This window comes from Phoenix dactylifera, chromosome 14 (genome assembly GCF_051530095.1).
Source record: "Phoenix dactylifera cultivar Ajwa chromosome 14, Ajwa_hap1_PhDact_Kaust_v1.1, whole genome shotgun sequence".
Taxonomy (NCBI): domain Eukaryota; kingdom Viridiplantae; phylum Streptophyta; class Magnoliopsida; order Arecales; family Arecaceae; genus Phoenix; species Phoenix dactylifera.
Genome location: NC_143203.1, coordinates 17,040,787 through 17,065,480, shown reverse-complemented (window position 1 = coordinate 17,065,480; position 24,694 = coordinate 17,040,787). Strand labels below are relative to the sequence as shown.

At 38.5% G+C, this 24,694-nt stretch overlaps 4 protein-coding genes and 1 long non-coding RNA gene across 10 annotated transcripts; 1 reads left to right on the top strand and 4 right to left on the bottom strand.

Annotated features, from left to right (window-relative positions):
* Positions 1-384: 384 nt before the first annotated feature.
* Positions 385-3,666, bottom strand: LOC120106315 (uncharacterized). 6 transcript variants are annotated; one of them, XM_089927216.1, is made up of 9 exons: positions 2,916-3,666; positions 2,698-2,810; positions 2,476-2,611; positions 2,010-2,331; positions 1,815-1,876; positions 1,512-1,609; positions 1,256-1,335; positions 915-1,021; positions 385-755 (listed from the first exon to the last, which is right to left on the bottom strand). In XM_089927216.1, the coding sequence occupies exons 1-4, from the start codon at positions 3,379-3,381 to the stop codon at positions 2,207-2,209; spliced, it is 840 nt and encodes a 279-aa protein (XP_089783342.1). In that variant the 5' UTR covers positions 3,382-3,666; the 3' UTR covers positions 385-755; positions 915-1,021; positions 1,256-1,335; positions 1,512-1,609; positions 1,815-1,876; positions 2,010-2,206. The 6 variants fall into 6 exon arrangements, with proteins under 6 accessions (XP_089783342.1, XP_089783344.1, XP_089783345.1 ...); XM_089927218.1 differs by having other exon boundaries at positions 385-1,021; positions 2,394-2,611; XM_089927219.1 differs by having other exon boundaries at positions 385-1,021; positions 2,010-2,291; positions 2,394-2,611.
* Positions 3,667-6,288: 2,622 nt separating this feature from the next.
* Positions 6,289-7,456, bottom strand: LOC148699976 (uncharacterized). The gene is made up of 3 exons (XM_089927112.1): positions 6,947-7,456; positions 6,568-6,867; positions 6,289-6,301 (listed from the first exon to the last, which is right to left on the bottom strand). The coding sequence occupies exons 1-3, from the start codon at positions 7,444-7,446 to the stop codon at positions 6,289-6,291; spliced, it is 813 nt and encodes a 270-aa protein (XP_089783238.1). The 5' UTR covers positions 7,447-7,456.
* Positions 7,457-7,469: 13 nt separating this feature from the next.
* Positions 7,470-9,372, bottom strand: LOC149751377 (uncharacterized). The gene is made up of 5 exons (XM_089927111.1): positions 9,109-9,372; positions 8,939-9,058; positions 8,346-8,821; positions 7,625-8,204; positions 7,470-7,485 (listed from the first exon to the last, which is right to left on the bottom strand). Exons 1-5 carry the CDS (start codon positions 9,321-9,323, stop codon positions 7,470-7,472), a joined length of 1,407 nt encoding a protein of 468 aa, XP_089783237.1. The 5' UTR covers positions 9,324-9,372.
* A 4,332-nt stretch (positions 9,373-13,704) lies between these two features.
* Positions 13,705-16,163, top strand: LOC120109709 (uncharacterized). The gene is made up of 3 exons (XR_015969237.2): positions 13,705-14,183; positions 14,806-14,874; positions 15,935-16,163. It is a non-coding gene; the product is annotated as an uncharacterized LOC120109709 (long non-coding RNA).
* Positions 16,164-22,456: 6,293 nt separating this feature from the next.
* Positions 22,457-24,324, bottom strand: LOC149751376 (premnaspirodiene oxygenase-like). Its single transcript, XM_089927316.1, has 2 exons — positions 23,375-24,324; positions 22,457-23,262 (listed from the first exon to the last, which is right to left on the bottom strand). The coding sequence occupies exons 1-2, from the start codon at positions 24,266-24,268 to the stop codon at positions 22,648-22,650; spliced, it is 1,509 nt and encodes a 502-aa protein (XP_089783442.1). The 5' UTR covers positions 24,269-24,324; the 3' UTR covers positions 22,457-22,647.
* Positions 24,325-24,694: the final 370 nt, after the last annotated feature.

Genomic DNA, 24,694 nt, shown 5'->3' with positions numbered 1-24,694 from the left:
AAATTAGCGACGCTTTAAAGCGTCGTTATAATATTATTTTTTTTAAAAAAAATTTCGTGATTTTAACGACGCTTTAAAGCGTCGTTAGAATATTATTTTTTTTAAAAAAAAATTCATGATTTTAACGACGCTTTAAAGCGTCGTTAGAATATTATTTTTTTAAAAAAAAATTTCGTGATTTCAACGACGCTTTAAAGCGTCGTTAGAATATTTTTTTTTAAAAAAAAATTTATGGCATTAAATATTATGATTCGGCATTTATGGCAATGCTAGGAAAATGGTTAATTGCTCAAAACCAACAAAATCCCAACCTATCATATGTCTGAGGTAGGCAATAGCTCAAAACAATGCACCAAAAAAAGGTGAACACCCACAAGATCAAAGTACAAATCAACCAAACATCTACTTCCAAACACTCCACAGTACCCATACAAACAGAGAAACAGCAACATCAAAGAAGGTTGTTGAATAAGTGGAGCTTGAGATCTCATCAGAGAATGCCAATGATGCTCCTTGAGTTTGTCATAAGAAACCGGTTCTAAGCATAGCTATAGATTTTAAAGGAGTAGCTAGAAAGTTGATAAAACTGAGATAAAAATAAATACCCCATTACATTTTGTACTGAGTTGCGAATACCTCTTGCATTTTGTATTGCTGCATATCAACCTTCTGTTTTTCATTTTGCTCAAATAGGTCCAAAATCTACTCAATTTACAAGTGCCACCTCATAGAAATCCCTTGTAAGCATGCAATTGCTACAATATATGCATCAAAACAGTAGTCATAGATGTATATTAGTTATTATTATATGCAATTGCTACGAGCTATTTCATATACGATTTAGAAAGTAACCAAATTTTTTAAGTAAAAAAATGCTCAAGAAACAAATTGGGCAACAGCCCAATAGTTTGCACCTCTTCATTTGGGTGAGGCATCATGTTTAAAGCTTGAGAGGTGGTTCCCCCCGGTATGTCATCTGGCTGTTTCTCCCATTACTTTTCTCAACTCTTGGTCCCCTTTCCTATTATCAAAAAGAAATTGAACAGAAGAAGCAAAACAAAAGAAAAGCTATCAAGTAGGTCATGGCTAGCTGTTGAATCATAAATATATGCTGTAAGAAAAAAGAAGTATTAGATCTGAAAAGCTAGGAAATCGCAACAGTAAAGATACTTGGATCATAGGACATACTAAGAAAAGAATATATAATTTTTATTTTCAACATAGTAGGGAACTAAAAGAACAGTAGCGCACTTACCTGTGTCAGTGTTGTTGCATCTGCAATAACAAACGGCACATTCACAAAGCGAGCTAATGTTTTTGCAAGTAATGTCTTTCCTGTCCTTACAGACAACACAAGAATTTATATGTAGGTCAGACCATCAATCAATAAAATCCAGTAGATAATTCCTTTTTAGTTCTCATGGTGATAGATAGGACATAACAAGTGCCAGCATGTTCAGCAAAACCATCACATGATAAAAATGTAACAAATAAAAAGGAAAACATTATACCTGAGCCAGTAAGGCCCATCAAGAGCACATTGCTTTTCTCTAACTCTACATTATCATCATCATTTTCAGCCTCAAAATTCCCTGAATCAGCTCCAGATCTGTGTATTTTCAGTAAATTCAGCTCAGCATAACCATCAGAAGACCATCACAAGAACAAGCAAATTTTCGATGCTTATAAATGCAAGTCAACAATCTAGATATGCTTAAACTTAAAGAAACAATATATAACAAGACAAGATCAACATAAGCCATAGCATTATAGCGGAAAACTGAAATAGATATAAAGGTCACATGAAAACATACACTTTCTGTAAAGATGCATGATAGATTCTTTTATAGTGGTTGTACACAGCCACAGATAGCACCTGCAATTTTTAAGTGGATTACTAATCATAAAACAAAAATTCTAGAAATAATTAAAAGCATGATAAACAAATAAGACAATTATTATAAGAAAAATAAATTCTCATTATTGGTTTAACCAGATAAACATGGTACCTGATAAAAAGAATAAAGAAATCAATCATGAGACTTGGTATCTTGAGAGATAGAACCAGATATTATGGAGAATTATCTTTGATCACTCAATTGGTAACAGATAAGGTTGATCGAAGAAGAAAGTAGACAGATATTATGGAGAATTCTCGTCGCCGTCGTCGTTCAAGAACTCGGGGGCGATGCCGGAGAAGGCGCGGTTAAGGAGGACAGCGAGCAAGGAGAGGCCGCCCACGAAGATGGGCAAGCTCCGGACGAACCCATCGTTGTTGGAGACCCAGTCGCCTACCAAATCCCGCCGGGGTTTCGGGCCTCTGTAAGCCCCCTTCGCACCAAAGAAACCAAGTTATAGAAGAGAGGAGAAGAGAGGAGGGTACGGCTGCGTACCTGAGGATAAGCCGAGGGAGGAGAGGGAATAGGCGGAGGGGAAGAGGAGGCTTGTTTTGCATGTCCCTCTACTACTCCGTACCTCTGTTTTGCATGTCCATGGCTAGTATGAGATCAAACTCCTTGAAATCGGAGGGGCGAATCGGCCTCGAGATCGAAGTCACCTCGATCCCACGCCTTTTGGATGCTGCCCTCATCCTTGAGTCCGCTGGATTACCCTTCAACCCCAAGAGAAACAAACCAGTTAATCGCAGATCGTATTTATATATATATAAAGGAATGCAGGGAATTATCAGAGAGTTACTTCGTGGTAGCCGATGGTGCCGGCGGAATCGATCCAGAATTTGGACTCCAATCCCCTCTTGCGGACAAGGTCTCTGAACACGGCCTCCGCGGCAGGGCTTCGGCAGATGTTGCCTGGAAGGAAAAGATGGAGAATTAATGCTAAGGAGACCCAAAGTAAGGAGGAAGAGGTAAGGATGGAGCTATAGCTTTCCAGGGTCTGGGATTGGGAAGGCTCACCGAGGCAAACGAAAAGCACGGAGAAGGGCTTGGACTCTGCAGCGGATGGCGCCGCCATGGATGCTGCTTGCTCTGCGGCGGCGGCGGCGGCGACGACGAACCGGAGAGAGGCGGAAATGGGATTCCGAGAGGGCAGATGATGATGGGGAGGATGAGAAGAAGAGGGGAGGGGATGTGAATAGAAGGTTTTATAAGGGAGGAGAGTGGGTTTAGTAAGATCAAGAAAGGGGAATGAACCAAGTTGGCAGAATGGTAATTTCGGTACAGTTGCCGCTGCTGCTGCACTGAAGCTTAAGGCGTCTCTCATGTCCCCCTTCTGCCCACCGACCACCAATCGGAAAGAAGACGAGAGGGGAGAGAAGGGTCGGGAATGGTTATTTTCGTCGCTATGCAAAATCCGGTGGTCGAGAATAGCAATCACACAAATCGCCGATGCCTTGTTTGGGCCTGGTAGCAAATATCTCATACCTCATGCTTGTCACCAAAGCCGAGGGAGGAGAGGGAGAGGCGAGGACGGGACTGGCCAGGAATGGCGACGGAGAGGAGGGCGAATGAGAAGAGAGGAGAGGGTTCGAAAGAGAAGAAGACAGCCCACCTCCATCCGACGGGGTTTTGTGGAGGGGAGGAGGGAAGTCCGACGACGCTTATAAGCGTCGTCGTATTTTTTTGCCGAACGTTTTGTCCCCACACTTACTACAAGCGTCGGCAGTTACCGTTGCAAGAAAAAAATTTGCCGACGCTCTTTTGTAGCGTCGGCAATATAGAGTCGACAAAACCAGTGAGCCCTCTTGATGGGCTGCCCTAGTTCGTTGCATTCGACGACCATCTTCTCATCCTCACGAAGCTGCCACACATCCCGTGCTCGAGAGGAACCCCGTGTCAACCTCACTCTCACTTGTTCATCTATAAAAAATAATAATTAAAACATTGGAGGCAAATTAATTAAAATAATTAGATTGTAAATGAACTTAATATATGCACTTTAAATCAAATTACCTTGGATATGCAAGTCATCCATAACCTCCTGGCCTGGATGTTGCTGAGACTGGAACTCATGCTGAGACTCGAACTCGTGCTGCTGAGGCTGCTGGGATCGCATGGACTGAGCAGAAGAAGATCCCACCTGAGACTGCTGGAACTCCACATCTCTGAATCATTTTCCTCGGTGCATTTTGTTACCTAAGCAAGTACTTAAGCAATTGAAATCTGTTTAAAAATGCAAGAGTAACTAATTTATTTCTGCAAGTAATTTATTTGGCATCAATATTTAAAAATGCAAGAGTAACTAATTATTTCTAATTATTTTCCAGGTAATAAAAATGCAAGTAAAAATGCTTGGGGCCATGAGTGTCAAATGAAGGAAAGAGAACAAGATTTCCAGGTCTGCATCAATATTTCTGTGTATTATGGCATGCCTTCAAGAGTACGTTAACAGCATAATCATCCCATATCTCTCACTGCAAACTAAAACTATCTGAGAAAGAAGAAGCCATTATTATTAATGGAGAAAGAAACGATACCTGTGGCGAAGATAATAGGATAATGTTCTTAAAATTCTCTAATGTCTTCTGCTGAAAAAGGATAAACAAAATGTATCAGCATATTTTAATTTGCTGAAAAAGGATAAACAAAATTCTCTAATGTCTTCTGCAAAAAGCAGAACTTTAACCTTATTTCTGAGATCCATTAGCATGAATTTTACGTCGATTACAGTTATTGGTTTCAGGTACTCATCAGTTTATCCCTCATCCTGAATGTTCAATGCATTTAATCAGCTGTAATGATTTTGAGTAAGGGACATGAGTCTATTAGCCAGTAAATTAGAGACCACTAAGCCTGCCGTCACATTAAAATGACATGAGATTTCTTGTCAATCATGTACAAGAATGCAAAGTGAAAATATCAGTCCAGATGAAACAATGGTTTAAGAGAATCAGGCATCAGACCCAACTCTGTGAGGGCCTGTGCCGCGGTTCTAAGCTGATGCATTTGCATGGTGTCTCAAGAACCACCCCAAGTTGTTTCTCTTGGACCTCATTCCAAATTGCCACATCGACTTCATCTGAATCAGCCCCATGTCCCCAAGTCCCTGCACCCTTTACCCTCTCACCCATCCACAGGTCTTCTACCGAGTAAGAAGCTCCACCAGAACAGGGAAAAAATCCAAATAACACACTAAATCACTACCTAATCACTATTGAACCAGCTCATAGCAAAACACATAAATCACAATCCATAAAAAAAGAATAAGCAGATTAGGCCAGAGCAGACAGAAAATTTCAAGCATCTAATTGCAAACAGTGGATGAAGCACAAACCTTTTCTCCAACTAGACATTGAGGTGTAGAAGAATGAAGTTTCAACAACTACTAATAAGTTACCCATGAGATTTGCAAGCTGCATTAAGCTCCCGACTTCCTCTCTTCTCTTTTTGCATGCAGAGTATGAAGTTCCTTATCATCTATAATCACTGAAGGCTAATTTATATTTCAAGAACAAATTTAAATATGAAGGTTAAATTCTATAATACTACTAATAGTTCCTGTCCGGCTAATTTGAATGATTGGTGTTCACTGTTTGTGTCCACAGTCTGATAGGCAGAACTTGTACAATAAGAGCCGGTGCCTCCACCAAAATAATTCCAAGATCAAAGATCATTCATTACACATGACAACATAATATTCTTGTAATTATGAAAGGAGAGAATCCAAAATAACATACTGCAAAGCTAAGGGAATGACAACATAATATTCATACGCTACTAGTAGAAAAGTCAGTATCGGTAACATAGAAACAGACTAGTAAATTTTTCTTACCATTACGAAACTATACTCTTTCATTGTCCATCAGTCGGCATAATATTAAAAGGCATACATTGAGTATAAGTCTCATTATCCTCCTCTTCCAACCCTTTTCCTATATCATACAAGTCCCTAGGTTTAGTCTTAATGACAACAGACCAATCTTTATCTTTTGAGTCTTGTACAAAAAACACTTGTCGAGCTTGAGATGAAAAAATGAATGGGTCATCTTTCAATAGCACACCGGTATGTATCAACTTTGAAAAATTTACAAGTGTGAAACCATTTATGTCTTGTCTCAAACCTCTAGATGAGTTTATATCCACCCAATCACATCGAAATAGTACTACCTTAAGTTTCCATAATAATCCAGCTCATAAATATCCTTCAGTGCACCGTAATAAGTTTTTCCCTCCGCATCAACCATAACACCACTGTTTTGGGTTTTTCTAAATTTCTCACGTTCTTTAGTATGAAATTTAAAACCATTTATAATGAACCCATCATATCTATTGACAATATTGTTCGGACCTCGAGCAATGACTATTAATTCATCGGAACAATTTTCCTCCATCATCGTGGGCACCTAAAAAATTATAGAAGCAATGATTAATTATTCAATGACAATGTATTAAAAAATTGTGAAAATACCTAATGTATTAAATGTCTAACCTGTTTGAATAGCCATTCAGGAAATAACTCAACCAACCATCTTTGCTCGATCCTTGGGGTAGGACGAATGTTATTGTTGATGCTTCGCTGAGTTACTAAAAATTCTCTGCACGATCATAAACTCTTTAGCTAAGCATTTATATCTGATATGACAGATAAGAAGATTACAATCATACTAACCTGCGATACTCGGATATTATATCACTGTGAAGTAACACATAGCGATGTGCTTGTGCTAATGATTTTTGGTCAAGAACAACACTTTTAACTGTCCCCAAAACTCTTCCCGCAGATGAGAACTTGTAAATTTCTGCATTCTCTACAATATCAAAATTCCTTGGAGGTCGATTGAGAGCAGTTTCAACACCTTCGAGATATCTTGAGCAAAATGTCAAACACTCCTCAGCAATATATCCTTCAGCAATCGAGCCCTCGGGATAGGCTCGATTGCGTACATAATCCTTTAAGTGCATCAGAAACCTTCAACGAGAAATTTTTAAGATCAATATCAACACCGATATGATTTATAAATATAGACATTAGAGTTTAGCAAAATCACCTCTCAATAGGATACATCCATCGGTATTGAACCGGTCCACCAAGTTTAGCTTCCGCCGCTAAGTGAATGAGTAGATGAAACATAATAGTAAAAAATCCAGGAGGAAAGATCTTTTCCATATGGCATAATATAAGGGCAACATTAGACTCCAATTGATCAAGCGCCCTAGGATCAAGAACTTTTGAACACAATGCTTTAAAAAATGATGACAACTGAGAAACAATTACAAGAACTTGATTCGGCGTTGACGATCTTAAAGCCAATGGAAGTATATCTTGCATCAAAATATGACAATCGTGACTTTTAAGATTTGAAAGTCTTCGCTCTTTAAGATTTACGCACCGTGAAATATTCGATGCATACCCATCAGGAACCTTCATATTTTTCAGAACCATTAGGAAAAGATCCTTATTTTGAGTAGACATTGTGTAACATGCAGGAGGTATAAAAAATTTATCATTATCAAGCTCTTTCGGATGAAGCTCTTGTCGTATGCCCATATCTTTCAAATCAAGACGCGATTTCAAGTTGTCTTTGGTCTTTCCATCAAGATTTAACAATGTTCCAATCAAGTTATCACAAACATTCTTTTCTATATGCATGACATCAAGATTATGTCGAAAAAGATTATACTCCCAATAAGGTAAATCAAAAAAAATACTCCTTTTTTTCCATAACTGTTTCTGTGTAGAAGCAACCAATGTGTCATCATCATTTTTCTGTCCATATGCATTGTCATCATTCTCAAAAAAGTTAGCATCCTCTAAAATCTCTGATATTAACCCTTCATTTAATGAGCTACCAACATCCTCCCTTCCCCTCTTCTTTAAACATTTGGAGACCTTACCAGGTATGTAATTTGTGACATGCATTTGTCTAAGAACTTCGGTACCAGTTGGTGGAATAGGGGCAGAACGCAACTCTGTGGTACTATCAAACAGATCATTCTGAAATCCAAATGGATGGTTTGGTTCTAACCATCGACGATGGCCCATATAACAGAACTTTCCTCCATTTTTTAACCAATATGAATGGGTTGAATCTCCACAAGAAGGACATGCAATACGCCCCTTAGTGCTCCAACCGGATAAATTAGCATATGCAGGAAAATCATTAATAGTCCATATAAGAGCTGCACGCAATTTGAATGTTTGACCAGTAAAAGCATCAAATGCATCAATACCCTCCCATAACTGTTTCAATTCCTCTATTAAAGGCTGCAAAAAAACATCAATATCATTACCTGGGCCCTTATCACCTGGAATAACCATTGACAAAATGAGTGAAGACTGTTTCATACACATCTATGGAGGTAAATTATATGGAACCAAAACAACCGGCCAAGTGCTGTATGTAGAACTCATAGTTCGAAAGGGATTAAACCCATCAGTAGCCAAACCCAGTCTAACACTGCGAGCATCAGAAGCAAATTCGTGATGCCTATCATCAAATGCTTTCCATGCTAAACTATCTGCTGGGTGTCGTAACATTCCATCTTTTGTACAGCCTTCGTCATGCCATCTCATAGAGGAAGCCGTCTTCGATGATGCATACATTCTTTTCAATCTAGGTATGAGAGAAAAATATCTCAACACTTTAGCCGGTCTTTTCTTAGTCTGTGCAGCATCCACTTCATTCAAAAAATCATGCTCATCTTTAGATTTCTCCCATCGTGAAGATCCACATATTTGGCATAACTCTTCGTTAATATTTCCACCACGGAATAAAATACAGTCATTCGGACAACTGTGTATCTTCTCGTATCCAAGATCCAATTCTTTTACTAATTTTTTGGCTTCATAAGAAGATGATGGCAAAGTAACGCCTTCCAGAAATGCATCATTTAATAATTGGAGAAGCACAGTAAAAGACTTGCTAGACCACCCATTCAAATACTTCAAATGGAATAAATGCACAAGAAAAGAAATCTTTGTAAAATTCTTACAACCCGGATATAGTTCTTCATCACAAGATTTCAGCAAGTTATGATACCGAGCTGTGTCATCATCAGAGTGTATATGTTCTTCAACATGCATAAAATCAGTTGCTGTACGCTCATCACCTATTTCAGTTGCTTCTTGTCCTCCACTAATATCTGTTAAATTTCTAATACTATGTCCAAGAGCATCTCTGAGTAAGCCCCTTATATCATCTTCTCCTACAGGTTTTTTTCTGTATTACTGGATGCAAAACTAGAGGTGTCTTCTATATACGAGGGTTGGTTACATGGAGATGACAATATCAACTCTCCATGAAATACCCATTCAGTATAACCTCTTGTAAAACCATTCCACACTAAATGTTCTTCAACAGTTTTTGGAGCAAGAGAAGAAGCATTTACACATTTTCGACATGGACATAAAATCTTCCCATTCATATTAGATTTCTGAAAAGCAAATTTAATGAAATTCTGAACTCCATTCAAATATTCGTCACTGTATCTCGGGTTATTCATCCAACTTTTGTCCATTCTAAGAAAAAACAAGGTAAATGATACAGTCAAAAATATGCATGCGTACACTGACTCAAGCAAAATTAAGTTAAACAAATAGCACTTAATCAATTAATTCAATGATTGCATAGCCTACATTTAAGAGCTATATATATGTATTACAATATGTCATCTGTATTAGATACCGGTATTGAATCGGTATGGTACGGTACGCTCCAACCTTACTTATAAGCCTTATCTTGGATTTGTAGCCTTATCTTGGATGATCACTATTATTGTGATTTTCTTACCATATAAGCCTAATGCATCTGTTTCTCAACCTTACTTACCATGAGAATGTATTGACTTATTGTGAAACCTGTTAATGACAATGGATTTGTTGCTGGTGTTTAAATTGTAATCATGTTCTTCCTATATTGTAATTAGACTGATGTCTATTTATAAAGTCAGCTTGTTACAAAGCCAATTTATTACAAAGCCAGTCTGTTACAAAGCCAATTTATTGCAAAGCCAGTCTGTTACAAAGCCAATCTATTTACAAGTCAACTATAACACAAAGCATATAAATCCATGTTGAGACAATCTGTTACAAAGGACAAAAACAACAATCCATGTTGAGGCTAAAAGGGCATATAAACACCCTTTCATTGTTGGATTGATGCTTAAAAGGCAATCTGTTAACTGAATATCTATCATTACAAGCCACAGCTGATTAAAAACAGCTTTCAAGACCTACTAATTAGTTCAAGGCATTACAGTTTGCTGATTGTAAATAGCTTGCTGTTCAATCTAGCTACCATTACTGATCAGTTCCATACATGAAAATCAATCCAGCTAACGGCTGCATATAAGAATCACTTTACACATCTACTAATAGAACCAATATGCTTTTATTTCTGCTTTCACTAAACAAATTCAGTTCCATGGATGAACAGACTCATATCTGTTAGCCTAAACAAATACAGTTCCAATACAATCAATTCAATGCACATATTCTTTGTTTATCACAAAATAAAGTGACGCCTATTACATTGTGTATCACATTTACAGTCATATGACACTGTATCCATTTAAAAAAGGGAAAGAGGGAAACGAGTTCTCAAGTACCTGATAAGAGAGCAAGTCTTCCTTTGATAACTTTCCCAAATTTCTAAGCCAACAAAGAGATCTGAAAAGCAGTAGATCTAGATCTGAAAAGCAGTAGATCTCAAGTACCTAATACAGTAATGAATGAACATTCCTAAAATAAGGAGACAGAAAGAGAAAGATATATAAATATCTCCAGGCAGAGCTCTCTCCTTCTGAAAGAGAAGAAGATAAATATATCACAATAGAGTGGTCTTCAGTTCTGATAGTCTAGGCAACTGGGCTTCTTATAACTAGCACTTGTAGAAACTATTTGGACCTTCTGAACAGGCAAATCAGAACCAAATTAACATCTTACACAGCCCAAATTTAACACCCGAACAAAAAAAAGTACATAATAATTGAAGCCCAAACAGAACATGCAATAAATTTATAAGTCCAAAACCTACAAGCCCATTTGCCAAATCCAGCCATTCAAAAATTAAGGTTTTTATTTATTTATTTGATTAGACAAATGGATCATATATATTTAGTATGAATAAATCTAATAAAATCAAAAAAAAAAAAAAATTGTGCAATGCAATCGGGACGGTTAACAAGTCGGTTCAAAGCACGTCTCCAAAATGTTCCACTACAAAAGAGGCAACTCGCATCCGAAAACTAAATTCAGCCACCCTATAGCTGCAGCAATTATGGCATTTCATCAAATAAATACTACGCATTAATAATGTCAAAAAAAAAAGTAGCCGGTGAAGAAGTTGTGTAGTCAATGCTTTTAATAAAATAAATATGTTTCTTGTCCAACCATAACATCAGCAGAGAGGGAGAGTAAAAATCTGAAGTTTTTTTTTTCACTCATGTAATTGAAAAGAAATACCATATCCAAATATCGCTTTCTTGATTCATGTATAAACCATAAATATGAAATTGAAATTAGTTGGTTTTCCTCCAACACAATTGATTAATAAAACCATACATATAAGAAAAGTAACCATTCACAATAACTCAGTTCTTTTAGTATTTGTTACCCAGACTTACAATATCATGATCAAATAAAAATTCATTAAAAACGTATTATGATGTGCAATATTGTGGAAAACCAGAATTTCCAGAATTTATGGAAAACGTATTAAAAATTCATTTATATTTCCAGAATTTCCTCTCCTTTGCTTTTCTTCTTCCCACATCCCAAAATCACCACCATTAGCCGTGTCACGCCCCGGACCCGGATCCGTGACACGGCCGTGCTATTGCCGACTACCGCCCACAATAGCACGCAGCCTCATACCTGGGTAACAGGGTAGTCAAACCAACCAAATCTTTTCATATGAAAGCATTCTTAATACAACATGCTGGTCAGTACCCAAATACAGAGCTTCTATGTAGTTTATGTACACAAAAGTACACTTGCTTTACCCCAAAAGAAAGAAGCCCTGATATCAAATTAACGTGTCTCTGGCAGCTATCAGTGATGAGGATCTGAAAGAAAAAGTAAATGAACGGATATGAGCTACACGGCTCAGTAAGTAATCATACATAATCTTACCAGATCGAACATAATGGTAACCATGTTTATGCAGGGTTTGAGAAGCTGACATGCGTATTATCTCACAATTTATCATGGCAAAATATGTATGCTTGGAAAACAAAGCAGTATTTTCAGTCAAACAGAATTTTCATAAAACATAACAATTCATGCGATTAGCATCATTTAAAGGAGATAGCGGTTTTAGCAAAATACAACATTTCATAAGGATATATTCAAAAACCCGTTGTAAAACAATGTATGCTTTGGCCAGGCACGTTCATAAATGTCACGGCCCGCCTTCGCAGGGCACGTGACTATCGGGCCTACATGAGGGGGAAACACGGGGCTCCCCTGCCAGATGTTGGCCGGTTCCGGGGCTTCACGCAAGCGTTCTTCACCCCTCAACGATTTTTCTTCTCCCCAAAACGCATCTGCAGGATTTGGAAACACCCGCCTCATATACCCAGGCTCTGAAATGAGCCTCATGATCATGCTTCAAATATCATTTTCATAAAGTATGCATATGAAACCGTGCCCCCAGCATGCCGTGGTCCATTCTCTCGGATGCTACTCCGAAGTCCATTCGGCCATTGGCGGGGCCAGCTAGTCATTTTCGGCCACTAGCAAGGCCAGCGAAGTTTTTCTCGGCCACTAGCAAGGCCATCTCAGTTGCATTCGAGCAGTAGCATCTTTGAGCCCATTATAGTGCCTCTTGGCTAGCCAAGACTTTATAAACTTACATGCATGCTTAAAATATCAGCATCATCATGTTGCATGCATAGTCATAGCTTCTGAGGTCATGCAAGTTATTTATGCATAGTAACATGTCATGCATGAAACATATATACTTAAAATAAATGCGTAGGAAACATTAATAACATGACATGATCCATAACAGGATTAGAACAGGTTACTTACTTTCTTCACAAATCATGCATACAATTCAAATTGTATGAAAAACACTGGTTCATCTTATAAAACGTAATACAAGATCTACGATAAGATTAAGACAGATTACTTACTTCAATTCGCTTTCCAAATTGCTCAAGTCCAGGTGACAAATCCTTAATCACCTAAAACAACATAATAGGGATTACATTATTCCCCATTTATTTATTATAAAATCTCTTAGTTCATCATATTATGAACTTACTTGCTTGGATCCCATCCAAGGATTTAGCCCAAGTCCAATTTGAAGCCTTTGGGGTTCGATTTAAAACCAGATTGGGTCTGCTGGAACTAACTCAATTTAATTGGATTCGGACCCAAATCAATTTGGGCTTAATTCGGTTCGGATTTGACCCAATTTGCAGTTTGGGCTCGTCCAGACTTAGCCCAATTTAATTAGGCTCGGGTTCAGGTTGTAACACCCCGAACCAGGGTTAGGGTAGCTTAAGTAATTTTTACCAGTTATGAAGCATCTTCATGATTTTAACCTAGTTTATTATGAGCATCTGAATGCACATGAAAGGTGAGGGAATATCAAAATTTTATGATGTAAATTGGATGGAAACTTTCCAGGAAGTTAGATTCAAAATCATTTCAAAAATGTCGGGATTTCAGCTGTTACAGAAAATTTTACGGTTCCACAGATTGAGAGTGCAATAACTCTGGATATAGTCCGTGAATCTAAGTAAAATTTTAAACACATAATATACATTGAGTAGGGGATTTACTGTTGAAATTTCAGCTCAAATGGATTAGCCTACAGCCTGGAACAAAGCAAGTTAGGTGAGTCCCTCGGAAGCCTGTCATTACAGAAAACTGCAGACCTAGATTTGTCCAAAATTTCTATAAAAAGTAGGAAGCATGACGTGGCCTAAAACCTAGTTTTTAAAACCCCTGGGAACCACTCTTTTGACACGTTAGGTGTCTGGGAAGCTAACGTGTCAAAAGGGGGGGTGTCTAGCATGTTTCAGCAGGCAGCAACTTGTGCTGCTGCTGTTCAACCGTTAGGAGTTCAGTGGTTGGTTGTAGGTGCCAGCCCAAATCAGGCCAGGAAAAGCTCCAGGGAGGGAGAGAGGAAGCTAGGGAAGAGAGAGAGCTACTTGGGGAATCCAAATAATTTGTGGAAGAAGGTTTAAAGTAAAGAGGAAGAGCAACTTGCTGTTGGGCTGCAGAACAGAAATACAGAAATTTTTGGTGCACCCAGGCTTCCTAGCAAATTTCAGGTGAATTTTCCAAACTTTTAGTGATTCTAATTGTAGTCCCACGTAGGAGGGTGATAAAAGAAGATTTTAGTTATTCTAGATGAATTTTTAGGTATGAAAAAGGAATTGAACTATGCTTCCGAAGTTGTTGAAAGCAGTCTGAAATTCTGCAGAAAGAAGCGATGGGATTTCTTTGTGTTTTAGGTGATTAAATTGTTATTTAAAGCTGAAAGTTTGTAGGTTGTGTTCGGGATTTCCTAGTCCTAACACAGAGCCTAATAGGTGGAATTGATTGTTAAGAACCTCCGGGAGTTAAGAGGTTTAATTGGCTCGAAAACAGAACAAACAAGCTGAAAACAGGGGAATTGAATTCTGATTTATTTTTGGTGTTAAGTAGTTGTTTGGCAGCTGAAAATTTATAGATGATATAGAAGGTTTTCTAGTCCTAACCCAGGGTATCAAAGAGGGAGATAAAAGCTTGGAAACCTTTGAGAATTGAGAGGTTTTATTTATCCTAAAATAAGACAAGCAAGGTAAAAAAATCAGAAAGTTAAGATGAGGGTGTTGGATTTCTTTTTGGAACATGCATAATCATGTTGCATCATATAGGTTATAATTTTGATTGACTCTTTTAATTATTTAGGAGGAGAAGAGAGTCCCGGAAGTGTGCCGGGAGTATCAAGCACTAGGGTGGTGCGTTAGCCATCACAAGGTGAGTGGTTTTCTTCTTAACCATGGTAGTTTATTTTGTAATTCCAGAGAAATGAATGATGTCTCCAAATTCAGAATGAATATGCTAAAGAATGAAAATAAGAAGTATTAATTCTCATGATTAAATTGCTTTCTATCAGTGGATAAATGATCTGATTTGGAAAATATATGCTATGCTTGAAAATACTTTAAATTCATGTTTGTTGATTCATAAGTTTATGAACTTGTTTGGGAATGGATTAACCCAAAGTGACTGAACCACTTAAAACCCCTTATCACGGCCAAGAGAGTCATTTTAGTTTGACACCAAGCTATTCTGGAGTTGACCCCTATACTCTAGAGTCGACTCCAACCTTGTTACAGTAACTAATATTTGCACTTTTACCTTGGATACATCACATCAGAGTTTATGATATGTGCCCAATAGGGCAGAGATGGGACGCCAGGAGGGCGTAGCTATGATATGTGCCCAGTAGGGCAGAAATGGGACGCCGGGAGGGCGTAGTATGATATGTGCCAGTGGGGCAGAATTGGGACGCCGGGAGGGCGTAGTAGTAGCACCATGCATAGGACTGTCGAGCTACTCATGAGAATGGTGCCTCATGCGAGTGGCCGGCAGTAGGGCTCGCGGGAGCCATGATTTTCAATATTTAAGCTATGTATACATATGACTGAGCAACAAATGTATTATTTTTAAGCATAATGATTTCAGAACCTATGTGAATGTTCTATGTATCAAATTCTTCAAGGAAGGAAAGTGGACTCTACGGTCCAGAAAAAAAAAAAAGGACTTGAGCAAGGCGATTTTATTAATGCTTTATTTTAAAGCAACAGCTTTATTTCCTGCTAGTTGTAGTACTATTGGCAAATAGCAGATTTCTTATGTGGTTGAAACTAAGTGCTTTAAGATCAAATGCAAATGTTTCATATGTGGCATAAACACGTTACATTTGATGTATGTAAGTATCACAGCTGAAACCTCATATCTCCTCATGATTAACAGATTGTCCACTCACTGGGACTTAGGTCTCATCCCTCTCTTTTTCTGTAAATTCTTGCAGATCGGCAGAGTCATAACATTATAAAAGTACCGCATCAGCATCATCCTAGAAGTTTGTCATAGAAGGTTGGCCATGCCCCTCTGAGTGAAAGGAAAAAAAACCTTTGTATTATGCATATAGTTGGGGTGTGAATGTAAACTAACTTGAGACAGATGTAAAGTTTGTTATATTTTGAGCTATGTATAGTAGACTTTAAGTTATCAATGAAAGCTTGGGTTGCTTTTAGTTATGATTAAAGTGAGTTAAATAAATTAAACTAACAGGTTTAGGATGTATTGATTTTATTGGTTGGTTGGATATAGTAATTGACAGGTTTTTAATAGTAACTTGTGAACCGCGGCACAAGCTGCTAATAGAAACTCTGCTCGGTACTGTACCCGACTAACCTACTGTGGGAGGGGATCCCACAAGCCGAGATTTTATGTTCTTTTTAATAAATAGCTATCAAGATGAGAGAGCAAAATTAACAAGCAGTATGCATAAAATAGTGCCTAATAAAAGTTAATAAATAGTTACAAAATAGCAAAACAAATGCATAATCTAATCGGACAAACTCAGTGAAATAAAAGTAAGAGAGCAAACGAAACCATATATTTCCAAGACTACCACCTCAAAACTTAGAAAATAAGCTAACAAAGTAAAGGAAACGCCAGAATCTGTACATTTACAGAGAATTCTAAAGCATAAACCGGAGATTAAAAGAGGGAAAGAGGGAAATGAGTTCTCAAGTACCTGATAAGAGAGCAAGTCTTCCTTTGATAACTTTTCCAAATTTCTAAGCCAACGAAGAGATCTGAAGAGCAGTAGATCTAGATCTGAAGAGCAGTAGATCTCAAGTACCTAATACAGTAATGAATGAACATTCCTAAAATAAGGAGACAGAAAGAGAAAGATATATAAATATCTCCAGGCAGAGCTCTCTCCTTCTGAAAGAGAAGAAGATAATCCTATGATCCTATGATCGAAGCAAGAGAAGAAGATAATCCTTGCCGGCTCCAAACTTCAAACGCCGTGTGAGTGCTCGGCGGCGGAGGAGGAGGAAGTCGTCCACGAAGAGGAGGCCAACGGAGAGGGGAGGAGGGGAAGGAGATGCGGCGGAGATCGGTGAAAAGGACTGAGGACGGAAGGGGTCGGTCGCCGGAAGGGGACGGAAGGGCTGAGGATTTAGGGCTGTGGCCTGTGGGGGGAGGGGATCGATTAGGTCTTGTGGTGGGAGGAGTGAAGTCCGACGACGCTTATAAGCGTCGTCGTATTTTTTCTATGCCGACGCTTATAAGCGTCGGTAATGGTTTTTTTTCCGACTCTCTTTACAAGCGTCGGCGGTTACCGTCGGGAAAAAAAAAATTGCCGACGCTTTCATTTAGCGTCGGCAATATAGAGTCGCGACAGCCCTTAATTGTTGTAGTGTCCTTGAGAATATGTGTCATCATCTTATTAATTTTTTGGACGATTCATAGACACATACAAACATGAATAAATAATAAATTGCCCAATCTTATTAATCAATAAGAGTCAAATTGCAAATTTATGCCCCAGATTACAAATATACATTAGCCACATTGGCTTCTAGGGCATACTTCTAACAGACGTCAGGGCTTAAATAGAGTGAGTCTGTAGGGACTCATGCAGGCGGATGTTTAGTCATATATCAGTTATTCGCTGGATAGATTTTGGGTACTTATATCGAATCAAGGAACCCAAATAATACCTTACGCATAGTCATTTTGGGTGAGGTCTTGGATTGTTACACTATTTCTATTAAATGTCTTAAAAATCATAAAAATCTTTGCTATCATGGCTCTGAAAAGTAATTGCTACTTTAAGTAACTTAACTATTAAAAAAAGATCTAAAAATTTTACAAATAATTTCCCAAAAAAAGGATTTCACCATATATGTTCAGTCTATTTCGTTTTTCTAGTCTGATTCTATCTCTATTAAATGTCTCCCTAGTCAATTCGCAGCACAGTTTCCACTCGATAGGTATACGGCATTTGAAGAGTAAAACCTGCAGAAGAGAAGCTCCGAATATCTAATGGGCAAGGGCCGTAACAAAATTAATTGTGTAAGGCATGAAAGCTGTAACCATGTTAGTCCTTGAGCCTTCAAAATTCCTTATCTTCTTATTATTTTGTTAAATTGAATGGACTCAACTGCAATTGGCTTCGTAACAAAAAGTCCTCGCAGATGAAATACTAGAATGAATCGGGGATACGAAATAAATGAATCTAAATAAAAGGCTTACCAAAAACATAATTTCTCACAACAAAATTTAACCTTTTCCGACGATTTTTTTGGTCGCCTTGGACTTAGTTCCAACATGAAATGGTCAGATGACGTCTAAATCATATGCCCTACGCCAATTCATATCAGGACAAGATCAGAATCACCCTCGCTTGACCTAATTGTAGCACTCACCCTACGTCTTGATTCATAAGGACAGCCTGACCATTAGGACTGTAAAAGCGATGACTATTCAACACTTCAGATGGGTGCAATGTGGACATGCATGATCCACGTCTCCGCCTCTTGTCAGGGCTGACAAGTTTGAAAAGATTTGGTTGTGTCTAAAGTCAGGAGAGCGCTAGGATTTTAACGTTTTTTTTTTTTTGTTGGTTGTTGATAGGCACAAATAGACTTTGTAGCATTTTTGTTGCGGTATGCAAGTCAGTACAAAATCCAATTCAAATTTAAACTCGAATTTAAGTTTTGCATATATGGAAATTATAAAGACATCTATTTAAGATGTGCACCCAAAATCAAATTCAAATTTAAATTCATGCCTCCTATTATAATTGTGATGTCACATGTGATGATCTCCTATTAGCAAGGCTCCTATTGTCAGTGATAATTGCATGATAATTGCATGACCAACTAACCTATAACTTTACTACATGATTTGATCCTACCATCCCAACTTGACCTCCTAATTCATTTTGACCCAGCCCTGCTTTTATAAGCTTGGATCATTGCAAGTGGTATCCTAACACAAACTAGCCTAGCTCAACCTTTAAATTTATCCTAACCCAACTGGCCTATCTGAACTTGCATCATTGTAACTCGTTATCAATGCAACCCATCCCAATTCAACCTTTGAAAATCTTATCAAAACAAAGGAAAACAGAGAATTGACCAAAAAGATCGAATCTTCATCTATTTGTGGACACTTTGTGAGGCCTAGATTCACTAGGCCGGCCCATTGGCCTAGCATGACACCAAGAGAGGGCCTGAAGGCCCTCTTCCCATTCAAAACAGAGCAGTCCCCTGTTCACCCACGTGGAAGAGGAGGAAGAGTCCTCCTCCACCACGGACGCTGCCGGAGGCTAGAATAAGCCTGGCACCGAGGCTCGGCTGCCACCGGACTTTCTTCGTGGGCTTCTTCTCCCTCCTCTTCCCTCTCTTCCTCCTCTCCATTATTCTTCTTCTTATTATTTCTTCTATTTTCTTTCCATTTGTCCCCTATTTGTAAATAATAAAAAAAGAAAAAAAAAGAAGGAAAACATTTTCTCTCTCTACTTGACTGTGGACCAGATACATTGATGATCCTGGATGGACAAAACCCATACCATCGACGGACAAAACCCAGACCCCTGGCTGGATCTAAGCTGAGATTCTCTCCTCTTTCTCTTTCTCTCTCTAGACCGGCTTAGAGATCCCAATGTAGGCTCTATTTTTCTTATTGCTCGAATCTAAGTTGACTCAGTTTGGAGATCCTAAACCACTCTGATATTCGGGTGGTAGACCGGCCCATTACTTCAGCCCCAGCTTGATTTGGTCACTTTTGATCTTCACCTGACCTGTTGAATCCTCCTTGCTCAGACTGACTTGGGCAGTCGAGCAATATCACCTGACCGACCTAATTTGGGGGCATAAGGCCATTCTCTAGTAGTATTTGATTTTGACTTCGTTTGATTTCTCGAATGATGATGAAATTTATGATGTTTTAATTATATTAAAATAGGTGCACTTGACCCGTCCAACTGAAGTACGATTTTTGAAGTAAGAAGAGGTAAGTAACCTAATGCTTCAAAGTATGCTTTTCAAATTATTTAAAAAAATATTTATTAATTTTGATATCTGTTTTGTACTTAGTTAAACGGGTCAGGCATGTTAATATTATGATTATTTTAAAATATGTTATATGCTATGTTATAAAATTTGAAAAATGTGACTCAGCGAATCATAAAAAATCTGTTTTATAAATATGCATTCTCAGCATGGCTATGATCTATTATGACCCCGTCAATGAAAATTATTCATTGATCCTGTCGACTTGTAATCTATGAGAAACTAGTTTCGATACTGCACCACCGATGATTAAAATAGTGGTATTTGGGCTACTGTGCCATCGGTGATTAAGAATAGTAATTTTGGGCACTTTGGGCGATCCATGCCATTAAGATACATGGCCATAGCCTGATTTTTGATTTCTGATTTCTGATTTTCGATATAGAGTTTTTGGTATTTCTTGTAAAAACTATAGGATATTTTTTAAAAAAATATGCATTATTCGAGAAATGATTTATTCCCCAATCAATATTTTGTATTTTTAACTAAATTATTTGGCATGCTTCGACGCCACTTTGGGGTATTATGTTGCTTAGTGGACTAGTGTAGCTCATTATCATATTTTTCTTATTTTTCAGATGTAGATTCATGATTGCTCGGGACTTTGGGAGTGCGCTAGTTTTTGCGAAGATACTTTTAGTGATTAGAGTATTAGTAAGTCTAGTTAGAAAATTTTATTTGGTTTATGTTAGTAGTTAGCAATAATTGACTTATGTCCCCTTGGAGATATTGTAAGAATTATTTAAATAAGATGTTAATTAATTAATTTTTTAAGAATTATTATTGCTTTGATATGATTGGTAGCCTTGCATGCCTGTATGGTCTGCCGTATAGGTATGGTGTCTGTCGTGCTTGGGGCTCATGGCGCGACACACTTTAATCCGCTCAAAGGTGCTATGTGGACCAATATATTTAGAATTAAGGTTTGCAGAATACATAAGTAATAGTGTCCAACAAGTTTAAAGCATATATCCTAAACATGAAAAATTTACTAATTCAAAATTAGGATTTGGAGGACATCTTGAAGTTGTGACGAGGAAAATAATACATTGAATATCCAATACAGGCTTAAATGTTTCTAGAGAGATGATTATAACATAGTCTAACAACCATTTGCCTGTTTTTCACTTGAAACTTGCTAATGACCAAATATTTTTTTTCTATACCTTCTACATCTAACACCGATGTTAAATTTCTGAATTTATTAAATGACACACAAGATTTAAACAAGTGAAAGGTTGTTTAGGTATATGATTTCAAAATCCTGTCAGTTTTGGTACCTCTCTTTGAATATATTCTTTTTATGCGCTTTGCTTCATTTACCCTCATAAATACTTGTCTATATCTGTCCTTGTAGTTGGCATGTGTGATGCCCATGCAATGAAGTAAAAATAGCTATGCTTTTTTTTTATTTTTATTATTTTGAGAAGCTGTGCAGCGTATGTAACAGAAATTTATTATCTCCATCCCTATCTCTATAATGAAGTAGCAGGGATCGGGAAAGGAGGTTTGTTTGAAGAGGCTAAGGAATTTATTAAGAAAAGTCTACATAGCTCGAAATTCATGACATTGGCATTGTCATTTTTTTTAATGATGTTTCCAAGAATTTTCATGAATTCTGAAGGGGGTAGAGCTTTCCCTCTCCACTCTACTTGATATAGTGCAACATCTTCATAAAGCTTGAAAGCAAAGTTGCTTCCTGATACATCATTATCATTGAACTTTCCAATCGAGCATACGGAAACTTGGAAGAAAGCGTCTATCCCATTATTCTTCATTAGCCTCAGGTAAGGCTAGATGACTATTAGTTCACATAGTCTTCTTCAATAGTTTGTCCTGGTGTCCTATAAAAAACAAAAAACCTTAGCAAGTCTGTTTCTTTTCTTTCTATAGGATTTAGGCCATTCAGACTAGCCCACTCCTATTCTATTTCTAGATACTTATGAATATATGCCTAGCCAGCTTATAATTCTATAATTTTGCTGGTTGTACTGGTCCAATCTATGAATCCAATAAAATTTTCAGCCCAATCATCCAAACAGACTCTAAGATATCTCACTACCTTAAAAGTTCTATTGCAGGTCATATATTCTGTGGTTTGCTGTATGTATGCAACCTTATCATTTCTCATGTTCTGTGGTATGCATGCATAGTCATATAGATCAACAATTTTCACTACCTATTTAAGGAAATAAGCTTATTCACGTAAGAAAGGCCCATTATAAGAACAAAAACAGTACTGCTGTCACATGGAGATCACACAGCTGAAGCAAAATAAATTCACCACGCATCAGTATGGGAAGCCATAAGCAAACATCGCCAATGGGGATGAAAATGAGACTGAAATGTGTAATTACCAAGATCACCTACAAAAGGATGGTGCCCAATAACATGTCCCAATCTACAAGCGACATTAAATGCCCAATAGCATAACGGAAAGTCATAAGACTTTGAGGTCAGCAGAACTAACGTTTTATTTTATTTCCAAACCTTTTATTTCTCCATAAAAACACTATATTAATTGCAAAGACACAATAATTTTTTATATCATGAGCACAAAGGCAGGCTTGCAATAGTGCATATAGATATCTGGCAGCATAGTCTGCTCCCCTAAAAGCAACATCTAATTACTTCGGCTACATATCATTCAGATGGGCACGTAAGGAGTAGCAATTAACCACAGAGGCGACTTCAAGCCCACGTCTGACCCAAAGGACTCGGTCATGTCCAAATCATTGGGGCCCATCCCATTAGGGAGCTTCCAATCAAAATAGTAGAGTAGGTTGGCCAGGGCCATCTCCACCTGGGCCAAGCCAAAGGTGATCCCCGGGCAACTCCTTCTGCCTCCACCAAAAGGAATGTACTCAAAGTTGCCACCTTTGTAGTCCACCGAGCTGCCATCGAATCTCTCAGGCCTAAAGCTCTCCGGGTCCTCCCAATACCTCGGATCCCTTGCCACAGCCCATGCGTTGATGATAATCCTGCTCCCTGCAGGGATATTGAAGCCGTCCACTTGGCATGTCTCACGGCAGACTCTCGGCAGGAGCAGCGGACTCGGCGGGTGCAATCTCAGAGACTCTTTGATCACCAACTTCATGTAATGGAATTCATTGATATTTTCCTCCTCGATCCCGGCCTTCCCCTTCAAAGCTTGCCTCACCTCTGCTTGAACCTTCTCCATTATCTCGGGGTGTCTCATTAACTCTGCCATCGTCCAGCCCAGCGTCGTCGATGATGTCTCAGTCCCCGCCCCGAATATATCCTACAAATAATGGAAAGATGGGTACTCGAATCAATATGTATTGCCATGCCTTTTATTTATTTATTTATTCATTTTTATAGAACAAGCTAGATGCATAGTTAGGCATACTGACCATGATTACGGCCTTGATGCTGGTAAGCGGGAGGGGGAACTCAAGTCCACCATTTTCTTTTAGCTCTAAGAGAATGTCGACAAGATCTTCCCCTTGTTGTTGTCCCACGTTGCGGCTATTTTTGGTTGCTCTCTTCACTTCATGCTCCTTGATGATCTCCCCGAGGATCTCATCCATCTCCCTGTGACATTTTTTTAACCTTGAATTTATTCCACTGAGAGTGTCAATAAAGCTCAACGAGGGGAATAGATCAGCTACGCTATATCCGACGAGCAATTCATTGATTTTCTTCATTGCTGAGATGAATCTCGGCCCATGCTTGCATTTTGTACCAAATGTCACCCTCGAGGTCACAGTACTGGATATCAGGAGAAACATCTCACTGAGGTTAACTGGGGAATTGTTCATCGTGGAGATATATCCCACTTGGTTGGACATCTCCTCTTGTCGAAGTGTGCTGAAGGACTTGACACGCTTTGCACTCAGTAGTTCGATAACGCATATCTTCCGCAGCTCCCGCCAGTAGCTACCGTAGGGCGCGAAGATAATGTCAGCGGCGTCATAGAACGCCTTGGAAGCTAGTATTTTGTCCCGCGACGCGAAGATGAGATCGTGGGTCTTCAGGATCTCTCTTGCCATCTCCGGGGAGGAGACGATAATGTGATCGACTTGTCCAAGCCTGAGGTGCATGAGAGGGCCATGCCTCCGCGACAGCTCACGGAGGGCACGGTGAGGGAGAGCTCCGAGCAAGTGGTGGAGGTGACCTATGATAGGGAGCTTCCATGGGCTCGGAGGCAGCTTTCGGCTTGCTGGGGATTTGGTTAACTTTATGACTATGAGTACAAAGAGGAGGAAGGCGGAAAGGAAGGGTAAGGAAGGGAGCTGGAGTTCCATGGCTGGTGCTCTGATGCTTTTGAGTGTAATGTGCTCTGATGCTCTTCTTAATTTATAGGGGGCATACGATTCTAGTGTCGTTATTCTTTTTGTTTCTTTTTTTTGAAGATAAAGGAGGCTGTAAAAATAAAAGGAGTAATATCATACATGTTGTTTTGATTCGCCACCATTGTTCAACGGAAGTGACGGAGAGCCACGAGACTAAACTATAGCAGTGCAGAAAGTGATGGTCAAGTTTTTCTTCTAGTGAGACGAAAAAATGATCAAGGTTTGATGGGAAAACTAATGATACGATTGTTTAAGTGAAAGTCGAAGCGATTGTTGAAGACTATGAAGCTTCAAAATTTCCGCAAACGATGTTGACTTTTGTTCTTATTCTTGATTTTTTACGCCTTCGTATGGCTGTGGTTCGTTGGTTGGTTACGT